Here is a 13,183-nt window from a genome sequence, read left to right on the forward strand (position 1 = left end):
GGTTAAAATGAACAACTACGATGTCCTCGACTTACATGATGAGGTCCTTAAAACCTTCCCCCCCAAAAAAATTAAAAAAAATTTTCTGCATTTTGGTTAAAATGAACAACTACGATGTCCTCGACTTACATGATGAGGTCCTTAAAACCTTCCCCCCCCAAAAAAATTAAAAAAAAATTTTCTGCATTTTGGTTAAAATGAACAACTACGATGTCCTCGACTTACATGATGAAGGTCCTTGAAACCTTCCCGCCAAAAAATCAAAAAATTATTTTCTGCATTTGATTAAAATGAACAACGTTAATGTCCTCGACTTACATGATGACGTCCTTAAAATCTTCCCCCCCAAAAAATCAAAAAATTATTTTCTGCATTTGATTAAAATGAACAACGTTAATGTCCTCGACATTCATGATGAGGTCCATTAAAACCTTCGAGGCAAAAATCTCACGTATTAAGAATATCCTTGATGAAAACAACAGCGAGAATATTAACACTGATGAACTCCTAATTATTCGCGAGAAAGAAATTCAATTCATTCTATGTTTTTCTCTTTAAAATTAAATGCATATATCATTATCGACATGAATCAAAATTAAAGCTATTATCATATTTGACTTTGACAGAATGTGCAATTACAGATTGCACGACTTTGAATAGAGTGTGCAATTAACTGATTTTGAAAAATCACTTTGATAGTTGAAACCACATTAGCACAATCATTAACACAATTTACCACCAATTTACGCACGACCTTGAATAGAGTGTGCAATTAACAGATTTTGAAAAACACTTTGATAGTTAAAACCTCATTAGCACAATCATTAACACAATTTACCACCAATTGACAGCGCCATCAGAAGAATTTGCGTAAAAATATTAACTATTTAGTTAAGTTTTTCGTAAAGCTAGAATTTATTTTCGGTATGCCTCTTTTCCTAAACTTTTTTATTATTCAAAAATAATTTTTTCAATAGATAACCGAAGGAGGGAAGACGACCTTAAGAAAAGAAGTTTTTCGTAAAGATAGAATTTATTTTCTGTATGCCTCTTTTTTCCTAATATTTTTTATTATTCAAAAATAATTTTTTAAATAGATAACCAAAGGAGGAAAAACGAAGCTGAAGAAAAAACGGTCAGCTTAATAAGGTAATTAATTAAATCTTTTTTGTGTGTCGCTTTTTTGCCTGCCGCATCTCTGCCTGCCGCATCTCTGCCTGCCGCATCTCTGCCTGCCGCATCTCTGCCTGCCGCATCTTCGCCTGCCGCATTTCCGCCTACCACATTTCTGCCTGCCGCATTTCCGCCTACCACATTTCCGCCTGCCGCATCTTCGCCTGCCGCATTTCCGCCTGCCGCATCTTCGCCTGCCGCATTTCCGCCTGCCGCATTTCCGCCTGCCGCATTTCCGCCTACCGCATTTCCGCCTGCCGCATCTCCCCCCATCTCCCCCAAATAAAAAAAGAAAAAAAAGGAAATTACAAAGAAACACGAAAAAATCAAATATAAAAGGTTAAAAAATAAAAAAAAGAAAATAAAGCACAAAAAAAAGAAAATAAAACAAAAAAAGAAAAAAAAATTTAAAAAATAAAAAAAAATAAAAAAATAAAAAAAATTAAAAAATAAAAAAAAGAAAATAAAAACACAATAAAAATCAAAAAATAAAAAAAAAAACTAAAAAATAAAAAAAAGAAAATAAAACACAAAAAAAAGAAAATAAAACAAAAAAAACAAAAAAAAAAAAAAAGTTAAAAAATAAAAAAAAAGAAAATAAAACACAAAAAAAGAAAAAAAAATTCTAAAAAATAAAAAAAATAAAAAAAAGAAAATAAAAACACAATAAAAAACAAAAAATAAGAAAAAAATGCAATGACAATAAACAAGGCCCGGGACAGTCATTAAAGGTAGTTGGGTTATTTTTAGAGAGTGAGTGCTTTTCACATGGACAGCTGTATGTGGGATGCTCGAGGGTAGGCAGAAGAGAAAATTTATTTATATATGCCAAGGAAGGACGGACGACAAACATCGTTTATCAACAGGCGATAGAATAGGGTTACATTAAACCAGGTAGTTTTATACATCTACATAAACTTATAGTCAATTCCTAGTTAGGGTCAAACTACTAAGTAAAGTCAACAAACTAATAAATTCTCCCAGCGAGACGGAGGGAACAGCTGTTGCCACGCATGACAGCCAGCAGGATCCTCTGAATGAGGAAAGTAAATTCCCTAGGGTCCTTGGACCGCGAAGAACAAAGATGTCCCAATTTCTTTAGGGAAGTGAGGGTCCCGGAGCCAAAGAAGAGACCAACTTATAGTTGTTTGTTGCTCCTTCAGAAGATTCTTGTTTTGACATTTTTATAAATTATGAAGCATTTAGATTTTTTCTCATTATTCTAAAATATCAATTATAAATTTTAAAATATTATTTTTATTTATGAAATCGGTTTTAAAGCTCATTCTTCTTTGGCATCGATTTTAATTTTTGTTATCGAATATATTTAATCCCAAATACAAGCCTGGGTATTTGTCAATTTATAGATTTTTTGATTGATCGGATCTAGAAATTGAGTGGTCGCTCGCTGCGCTCGGTCGCGCGCTGCGCTCGCGACATAATAAGACATCCCATGATAAACTATACACCAAAATTTTTTGTGCAATCAAAAGGATTATTCTCAAATTTTCAGGATAGATTTTTTTGGTTGAGGTGGCGACGTACCTCTCTTGCACAATGTCTAAAACACACAGTACAACCGGACAGGCTATCAATTCTATCCTTTAACGTTCGTGGACTCTGCCAGACCTGGAAACAACAAGCACTCTGTAATGACATGGATAAATACCGTGCGGACATCGGCTGTCTACAAGAGACCAAACAAAAATCTGGAATGGACCTAACCTATGGAAATTACCGAATGATCTTGCTACCTTCCGACTGCAGACACTATGGACAAGGTTTTGTGATTCACAAGAGGCTCGGTGTCAAACGCTGGTGGAGAATTACAGATAGGATTTCAGCAATCCAAGTACAAATCGGCGGTAAAGGCAGGCCTAATGCAGTCGCAACGGTCATTAACGTATACGCCCCGCATAGTGGCAGAATCGTCAACGCTCCTGAAGAAATCGATGAATTCTATGAGGTACTGACCCGGACATACCTATCCTTGCAATCGTCTACCCTCCTGCTCGTCGTCGGCGACTGGAACGCCAAGACTGGCATCCGTCGAGGCACTGAAACTTTTATTGGACGGCACGGAAGAGGATATAGAAACCTCCCAGGAGCCCTATTGGCTAATTTCTGTAAAACACTCGGGCTATTCCTATGTAACACGGCCTTTGATCACTCTGCTCGGCACAAGTCTACCTGGACTGGCAGGAGACGTGGTGAAGACGGGAACTATGTGCCGATCTACAACCAAATTGACTATATTGTGTGTCGCCAAAGAGACACATGGCTTCTACAAGACTCTCGTTCTTACGGGGGCTCGGTCGTTGACAGTGACCACAAGATAGTCATCGGCAGATTCAACCTGAAGAAATTATATGTGCTGGATAAAACAAATCGTCAATTCCCTCATAAATCGGACAGATACTTGTCAGTTGTGCAAAAGGAGCTTAAGCTGAGGGCTGAGAACACCAAAGATATGGATAGCAAACTCGCACTGAAAGGCCGGCGTGCTGGCATCCAAAAACAAATAAAGACCCTAAACCTCCAATATGGCCGGGATATCCTGGCTTCCCGTCTTGGAGAACTGGAAACCCTCAAAGATAATGCACGCACGTTTATGGCTTTACGGTTTCCTTGTTTATGTTCCTGCGGGAAGTGCTAATAATAATAATAATAATTTTCAGGATAGAAACGTTTTTAATGGTCGACGGAAACAGTGTAACCAATATTAATTTTTTGATTTCAGGCTCTACAAATTTAAGTAGGGAATTATATCAGGAAAACTTGAAACCTTGGAAAAGAAAAATTATTTGGTAAAACTAAGAGTGATATTGATGCTATACTAAAGAAATTTGAGGATGTGATTTTCAAAACTTGGAGTTATCTTCCGGATTCTTTTTATGTATAAAAAAAATTTTATATGGACTTTTGACAATATTTGTGTCTACTTATATGTGTGAACAAAGATTTTTGCACATGAATTATATCAAATCAAAATTAAGAAATAAAATTACCAGACTGAATATACAATCAAACCTCTACTTAAAATTTTCTAATTACGACCTCTACTTAAAATCCTCCAAAGAAATAAGAAATCACATTTATCATTAATGAGACGAATTTATTTTCTTGAAATAAATTCTAAATTATTATTGAATTTTCTGAAACGGAATTGTGTCAAAATTTTTAAAATACCATCTGGTGGCGCTCAGAGTGGAGGACAGGTTGAGCGCGTATATCCAGACACTAGTGTTGCAGAAGACCTAAAAGAGCATGCAAGCCGAGACGAAGCACGAGTCATCGATGTATGCTGAGAAAGTTCAATTGAAAATAAATCCAAAAACCGGACATGATGAGAATAATTCTTGGAAAAGTAATCACGCGAATTGAAAGATTAGCAAATACAAAACTGAATGGAGTGAACCTGTTCAAAGCAACAAAGCCGATTGAATATTTTCAAACTTTAAAATAAAATTTTGAAAATAAGAAAACGATCAAATCGTTATTCACAAAGCCAGTACATGATGGTTATTTAACATTTATTTATATATAGTTGTGGGTGCGCAGATCGCTTCTTATAAAATTTCTGAAATTATTGCGAAAACTTCCAGTTCTCATATTATTGCAAAAAATGTAATAATTCCATCACTGGAAGTAATAATATCGGATGTAAGATGATTCTAAAAGATGCTTTTAAAATTATTAAAACTCTACATCTTAGCAATGATTCGATTCGTCGAAGAATTGATGAAATGGGTGATATGTAAAAGAAATTCTTATTGCTTCAGCAAAGTAAGTTTTTTTTACAAATTGTCAATGGTTGGAAGATATAAGGAATTTGTTTCTCTTCTTAAAAAGATTCTCCATGTGTCATTCATCGTATTTTACATCGCCATCAACTGGTATCGAAGATTTTATGTCATGATTTACATCAATCTTTAAACATTGTAATCAAAACAATTAACAAAATAAAAACACGAAGCAAATGTGATAGTTTTTTTAGAAAGTTTTGTAAGGATGCTGGTAAAGATTTTATTCGACTTTTATTACACATGGAAGTAAGATGGCATTCAAAAGGAAATGCTTTAGAAAGATTTGTTAATTTTTACGATGCAAATAGTCGCATTCTTGCAGACTGAAGAAAACTTGGTTTGGTTGAAGAGATCATTTCACGAAAAAATGATATATGTGACCGTCCATAGAATAAACACGCCGTTGAATGGACACTAGAGCATAAAAAGCATAATAAATAGCAAATTCTATAAATAATTGATTGAAAATGCATTTTTAATTAATTAAAATATTAATAGTTAATATTTTTAATTATTTTTTAAGCGTGCAAAATGGGTTTTGTGAAACTGAAAGCTTCGGATCTAAAAATAATAAAAGAAATTCAAGACGGCCAGTCAATTGATGAGCCGGATGGGAATGTCGACCGTAAGAAAAGATTTCGACACAAAAACTTGATCAAAAAAATGATATTCAATGAAGATAAAGTGTATATTTTACACAAGGGCCTTCGGTTACGTTTTTTTGTGAGGACGAAGTGGAACTAAGGGAAAAAACCTTAGAGGTATTCAAAAAAGTTTAAAAAATTTAGGCGGAGCATAACTACAATCATTTCGGACGAGATAGATTGTTTAGTAAATTGCGAACATCCTATTATTCCATATCTCGTCGAAAGATTGCTGATGCTATAAAAAAATGTGTTCATTGTCAGGTATTTTTTATGTTTCAAATTCCTAGTCATTAAAGTTGATGGCCACTAAGCCTCCTATTACGCCAATAATTGTTAAAAGACCAAGAGATCGTTATATAGCTGATTTACCAGATTTACGAAGATATAGTGACATCAATGATTCATTTTCTTGGGTATTTATAATTTTAAATACAAGCTCTTTTAGATTCTGGTCATCGTCGACTCTTTTTCAAAGTATGCAATTGTGGAATTAGCCAAGACAAAATCGGCTAAAGAAATATCGGATTTATTTTAGAACGTGTTTTACTATGTCGGACCACCACGGATTTTACATACTGATAATGGAAAGGAATTTACTAATTCCTATATGACTAAATTGTGTGAAAAGTACAATATTTATCATATCTCCGGAAGACCGCGAGCTCCCTGGATACAAGGGCAAGTTGAGAGGTTTAAAAACTGAAATTATTAAATAAAATTTAGGTTAAACCAAAGCGTAAAACGTTGGATAATTTCAACAAGCTCGTCATCTGGTCTATTTGGACGCTATGTAGAAATTATGAAAGATATAATTTTTGATTATAACAACACGATGCATGCCACTACGAAACAAATTCCTTTTTACATTTTTATGGGCTGTGAATATCCAAATACAATATCAGATCTGGATCTTGAAGGGATGAAGGCATATGAGATCGATTCCGCGATATCTGATGCACGAGAACATGCATACACGAATATAATTATTTCCGGAGAAAAAATGATAAATAAACGAATTTTTACAAATTTAATGAAATTACTATTCTTCTTAAAGGAAATTTTGTCAACATGATTGATTTCAAAAGAATAATGAAAACATTTGCAAAAAAATTATTGCTTTATCGACATAATTTTTCTATAAATCAGTTTAAAAACATTTCACAACTATCTGAGATTAGTAAATATTTTAGTCAAAACAATATTATGACATATTGTCAACATTTGACGGAAATAAAAGCGGATATATCGGATTTCAATTTTGTCATTCATAACACACAATGTGAAAGAAATAGACTGAAAATTAATTCTTAGCAGAGCATAACTCAATGTGTTCCCACTGCATGAAATGGAAGACCGTCGATCACTGTGCCACTAGATGTGAGAAGATGGTACATGAGGATTATGTCAGGAGGCATGATGAAGTAGTGAGATGCATCCACTTTCATTTTTGTCGAGAATTTAGACTCAAGAATAAGAAAAACTCAAAACACATTCGATAATTGAAAAATAGTAATTCCTTCGGACTGTCTGGCAGAGGAAACCCATGCTTGTTTTCTACACTTGATGTCTCACGGAGGCGTCAACAAAATTGAATTTCTCTGTCGCCGGCATTAGTTTATCGTGAAAAGTGAGTTCATAAAAAAGTCATATTCTAGAGACTGGTTGAAAGCCATCCTTCTGTCCACCGCTGGCCTCCTCTTGGATGATGAATCGACTCGAATCGGGACCTGTCTTCGTCTGGGAATTCCCCTTTGCCACTCTCAGCGGTGCAAGTGCGGCCACATGATTGACCTCGATAGTCTCCACCCCCTTTCGTCCCGCTTAAGCACCGGGCGTATCCCGAGACACGCTGGCCTGAACCACGTCGTTAAACAGGCCCTCAATGCCGCAGGCTTCCCTTCTGTTCTGGAGCCTGCCGGCCTCGACCGTGGCGACGGCAAGCGTCCAGACGGAATGACGGTCTTTCAATTCTCGGAAGGGAAATGTCTCGTTTGGGATGTTATCTGCGCGGACACCTTTGCCCCCGGGACCGTTGCTCAGTCTGCGTCCTCCCCCGGCTTCGCTTCCCGTCGGGCTGAGGAGACGAAGCGGAAGAAATTCGCCTCTCTCCCACCAAATTACCACTTTGTCCCGATTGCTGTGGAGACAAGTGGAGTGATAGGGACGGCCGGAGTGTCGCTTCTGACCGAAATTGGGAAGTGCATCTACAAGTGCACGAAGGACCACCGCCAAATCGGCTGGCTGTACCAGAGAATATCAATCGCAATCTTGCGAGGTAACTCGCTTGCAATCCGAGGTGCAGCCACTGCTGACACTTAATTAGCTATTTTGAAGAACTCTTTTTCTAAAAATAAATAATTAAGATAAAAAAGTCATATCAGAGTGCGATGTCTGCAAGTTTTCTCTTCCACATAAAGTTAAGTCTATTTTAGTAATGGATAGTCGAACGCTTTAATCAGACAATTACGAGATCACTATCGAAGTTGAAGTGTCCTAGTGAAAATAAATGAGTCTCCATTCTTGAATATTCGGTGTATTGCTACAATACAACGATGCATTCATTTTCGTATGAGATCCCATTCAAGCGTTATCGAGGAATTCTAGGAACAAATCTGTTAACGATCATCGAATCTGTAGAAGGTGGCATATTTTAAATAGGCTGAAAAATCGTCAGCAAAAACATCTTTTAATTTCGAAATACATCCGATCGGTGGTGATGACTAAAAGAGGATGAATAGAAAAATGGGCGTGCATTGTAGTAAATAAAATTATGCCATAGGGGACAAAGTTGTAAATTAATTTTTAATCTTATTAAGGTTCGGATTGCAAAGGGTTACGGAACGAATCCAGCTTTAATGTTGAATAAATTCGAATCCAAGTACAGTGCAACCCCTTATTGGGGCGACCCCGGACGTGGGGCACCCTCGGGTTTTGGGGCAATTTGAATTTCTATTAGGAGTTTTTCTGTTTATTCTTTATAAGATAAACCCTGTTATGGGGCATTTAATATTTTATATATTTGTTAGTTATAATTTTTGAATTTTATTTTGTAATAACTAGGGCCAACATTTTTTTAACCTTAAAAATTGAAAAATTTAACCTTAAAAAGTTAACTTTATTAACCTATAAACCAAAATTTTTAACCTTAAAATTAAAAAAATTTAACTTTATTTATTCTCAGGTTAAACCTGTAAAGTATAAATAAGAAACAATAAAATACTTTAAAGACTATTCATGACATAATTTTCCAAATTTTGTGTAGCAAAGTTTCTGTTTGACCTCATAAAACTCCTAAATTGCGAAAAGCATCGTTCGATAGATGCCGAGGATGGTTGACAGTTTTGAAGTAACGAATAATCTTCCGGAGAGATATTTTTATTATCCATATTAATAATTTTAGTCATATCGCTCTCTAAAAATCTCTTCTCTAAATATTTTTTGATCCCTGCTTCATCCTTCCCGAAGTCAAGTGTACTTAACGTCGAATATGCAAATTCTATTGTACATTCGTTACTTTCAAGTTGTAATATTTTCTCTATGAGATTAATTACTATATGAAAAACCTAGAATATGTGAATAGTTATGCGAAATTGCACATAAGCTTTTGACTAGTTTTTCACTTTTCAATGCATTTTTGGTGGCAGTCACTAGTATTCCTTCGTCCTCAATCAAATCAAAAATGTTAATCACTGAGATTAAATTTCTTGAATAAAAAGATGCAGCCTTTAACCAGGTGCCCCATCTCGTCAACACAACTTTCGAGGAATTCCAATTTCGTAAAACAACAATTTTCGCTTGTGGTTCTTCTGACAGAAGCTTGCACGCTAGCTATCACATCATCAACTTCTGGATAAGATTTTCTGACCTCCATTGAACAATTATGCAAAATATGGGTGACGCAATTAACATTAAAAAGATTAGAATATAAATTTTTTAAAATTTTCCCGGCTAAATCATTAATTAATTAAAACAATACCGGATGTCATATACCGTGCAGCATCAAAAATGAGAAGCATAAAATTATCCCGTTCAACCATAAGGTTTCGAATGGCATCATCAACGATCTGTGCTATGATATTTTTTGTTGGCGCGGATTCGATTGGCTTGAATGAGACCAAATAAGTAATTGTAGGGAGTTTTATTGATCCCATCAAAACGGCGACATAACGTTTGTTTCGAATTTGAGTTTCATCGGTTATTGTAAAAATTTTTTGTTCTCTAGAAAATAAACTTTGATGGAATACTTGAATTTGTCCCTAAAAGATCCTATGTATTCATTTGCAATATATTTTGCACAATTCCTTGCTTGTGATTGCGAAGGAAGGGAAATTTTGTTTCTTTCGAAGATATCAACAAATAAAGGCATTGATAATTTATTTAGCGGAATGTCACATTTAGAAAAGCCTTAGTCACCCTCAAATTCCAGTTTCCAATTTCAGATTCATCTAATTTTTGTTGGCTAAATGTAGTCAAACGATCTATATATTATCGAAAAATCTATACCAACGAAAGTCTTATGTTTCTTTGATATCCTGTGGAGGTTAACAAAATGCTTTTTCGAGCACTTTACTGTCGTTAAGCATAGTTTAAACAATTCATCGTTGTTATTTAACTGAAATTCCTTTGGGAATTCGTTAACAATTAATTTTGCTTTAGTTAGATAAGACTTAGAAGTACGCGGCATACAACAAAAACTTGTAATTTACACGCTGTTTAATATTTATTTAATCGTATAATAATAATTTGTTGAAATAATTAAATAAAATAAAGTTAAAAAAATTTAACCTTACGATTTATTTTTTTAACTTTATAATTTTTTAAAATATAAAGATAGAACGTTTAAAAATAATATAAAAACAGTTTTTATTTAATTTTTATTTAAAATATTAAAATTTAACTTTATTAACTTTATCACCCCTAGTAATAACTAATAATAACGTGTTTCTGTTGTTTGATGGATGTAATTTTGATGGATGTGAAGGTTCTGAGGGCTTCAGAGAACCCGATAATATTGATAAACATTCATTTCTCGACAAGGTCGTTTTGGATCGATTAATTTGACAATGGATCGATTAATTTAAAAGTACCAATTTGGAGCGAAAATAACGGATCATTTCCCGACAAGTAAAGACTAAAATTGTTAGATGAAATTAAGAATAAACATCTTTTGGTTTTAAATTAACAAAACGTTAGTTTTTTTCGTTAATATTAGAAAACCCCTCTATCTGGGGAAACCCCTGTTTTTGGGGCACCTAGTGCCCCAAAAAGAGGTTAGACTGTATTCCGATACTTGTAAAATACGTACAATTTTGTCAATTCATGCGTAGAGGTCGAATTTTCAAATGGTGAGAAAAAATCGGTGTTGATGTGGCGTTTAAAACAATGGACAGGTTGCCCATCGGGCCCATGTCACATATTAAAAAGAAAATATAAAAATTTCAAACAGAAATCGACTTGAAAGGAATAAACCAAACAAACTTTTCGTGGAGGGCAAACACGAAACTTAATATCTATATTTAAAACCAATATAGGTTCAGGATCAAACTGTTAAAAAAGCATCGGAAACAAATTTTAAAGATTTGTTTTATAATTGTTCACAAGCAAAAAGATATCCGCATTTGATTTCTCATTTTTCATCTTGTTTGATCTGATAAGAGTGTGTAATGTACTTTGGGAGTATATTCACCATAAACATATACACCATCGGCTACACAATATTACAAACTAGACTTTTATAATAACTCAGATGTGGGGAATAAATGGCGGGTACAAACATTATAATAGACTGTTCTTTGATTTGTCCAGAATGTATAATTATTATGATTATCAAGTCATATTGAAAGTCATATTAAAGTATAAAAGGGCAAATATTAAAAAATTTTAATAGAAATTGACTTGAAAGGAATAAATCGAAATAAAATATAAAAAAGATGAAATTTAAAACTGTATAATCACAAAATTAAAGTTCATAAGAATTATTCCTTCATAATCAATAGAAATAGACCAATATAGAAAAACATAAAAACGACAACAAACTAAATCAACTACGTGTATCAGCGTGCTCTAAATTATTACCATTAGGCTTGCCATTAAAAATATTCTAATTAAAAAATTTTTAATAAATATAAATTTTATTTATATCAATAAGACATCTCATGATGAACTATACACCAACAAATTAGGGTTACGAACAAATTAGCAAGATTCATTAACTTTTCTAGTCATCCTAGTCTCTATCATCTAACTATTCTGACGTCCCTCAACTTGTAGTAGCTTATATCTCGTGTTATTTGCTGTGTTCAGAAGATGATATGATAATTGATATAATTATTTTTAATCATGTTTTATAGCCCCCAACTGATTTTTGATGAAATCAATGCTCGAGAAGATAGTTTGGAAAACACTGCAAATAGACCAGAGAGGTATCTTTAACAATGGAAGATGGTGGAATATACTGAAGTTGTTATTCTAGGAATCAGGAGGAAAATGTGCTACAATAAGATCAAATGTCGGCAGCCCAAACATTAACAAGTTATGTGATGATTCGAACAGACCACTGGTTGATGTAGACCAGTGATTCTCAACCGTGGTGCATGTGCACCATTTTTGGTACATGGAAAATACTCGAATGGTGCATGGAAAAAAAATTGGTACATGGTATTATTTTTTTATTATCAGTAATTAGTACATTACGATGGTTAACCATTATCATTTGATACCTATAAATACTCGTGTCAATCACATGTCTGGTAATAATTCATGTACGCCTCGGATTTATCGTAAAGAATATCTGAAATATGGATTTATCCCTTCCAGTGGAAACAAATCTAGGCCTTTTTGCATAATCTGCAAAATTTCTTTGGCCAATAGTTCAATGAAATTATCAAGATTAATACACCATTTGAGGACTAGACATCCAAATCTAGTCGGATCTTCGCTTGAATATTTTCAAAATATAAAAAACAAGATTGATGAACCTACAACTCTTCAAAAGTTAATCACTCATCATGCTCTTGCGCGAAAAAGTATTCCTTTTAACCTATTTCATAGATGGGTTACTTGCATCCTACAAAATTGCCCATATTGTTGCTAAAAATAATGATACCCATGATTTGGGAACAAATAATTAAAATTTTATTATGTTTTCCAACAACATATCTTGTGGAATCAGGATTCAGCGTAATAAACAGAATATTGAGCGATGAACGTAACAAGCTTGATATTTGCTCGCGAGGAGATGTCAGATTATTTTTAACACGCTTGGACCCTGATATTCAGGAACTAATTAAAATGCATGAAAGCCAAGGCTCTCATTAAATAGTTAAAAAAAGATTTTAAGTCAATAAAATTAATTAAAAAATTAAATAAGTCTTTGTTTCTTTGGTACACGAAATAACTTGGTTTGGTACACTGACGTTTTTTTTGGTACATCAAAAAAAAGGTTGAGAACCACTGATCTAGATCAACATTGCATATTTCTGTGAACATGTTGATTAGGCCCTACGTGATCAGGGGTGTTTTCAAAACTTCCAAAGGCCCGAAAGACATTTCAAGACG

General features: G+C 34.1%; 1 protein-coding gene across 1 annotated transcript; it reads left to right on the top strand.

Moving 5' to 3' along the window:
* The first annotated feature begins 2,830 nt into the window (after positions 1-2,830).
* On the top strand, positions 2,831-12,058 carry LOC115230717 (craniofacial development protein 2-like). The gene is made up of 5 exons (XM_029800851.1): positions 2,831-3,776; positions 5,026-5,225; positions 5,914-6,039; positions 8,808-8,821; positions 11,977-12,058. The coding sequence occupies exons 1-5, from the start codon at positions 2,831-2,833 to the stop codon at positions 12,056-12,058; spliced, it is 1,368 nt and encodes a 455-aa protein (XP_029656711.1).
* Positions 12,059-13,183: the final 1,125 nt, after the last annotated feature.

The sequence above is a fragment of the Octopus sinensis genome, unplaced genomic scaffold (assembly GCF_006345805.1).
Source record: "Octopus sinensis unplaced genomic scaffold, ASM634580v1 Contig16182, whole genome shotgun sequence".
NCBI classification, from domain to species: domain Eukaryota; kingdom Metazoa; phylum Mollusca; class Cephalopoda; order Octopoda; family Octopodidae; genus Octopus; species Octopus sinensis.

Bases quoted from the DNA above. Each gene is read 5' to 3' on its own strand.
- LOC115230717 (XM_029800851.1), top strand. From the start codon at position 2,831: ATGGATAAATACCGTGCGGACATCGGCTGTCTACAAGAGACCAAACAA. The intron at 3,777-5,025 runs GCACGTTTATGG...CTTCTTAAAAAG, and splicing joins AACCCTCAAAGATAATGCAC to ATTCTCCATGTGTCATTCAT. The intron at 5,226-5,913 runs GTAAGATGGCAT...TCAAATTCCTAG, and splicing joins GACTTTTATTACACATGGAA to TCATTAAAGTTGATGGCCAC.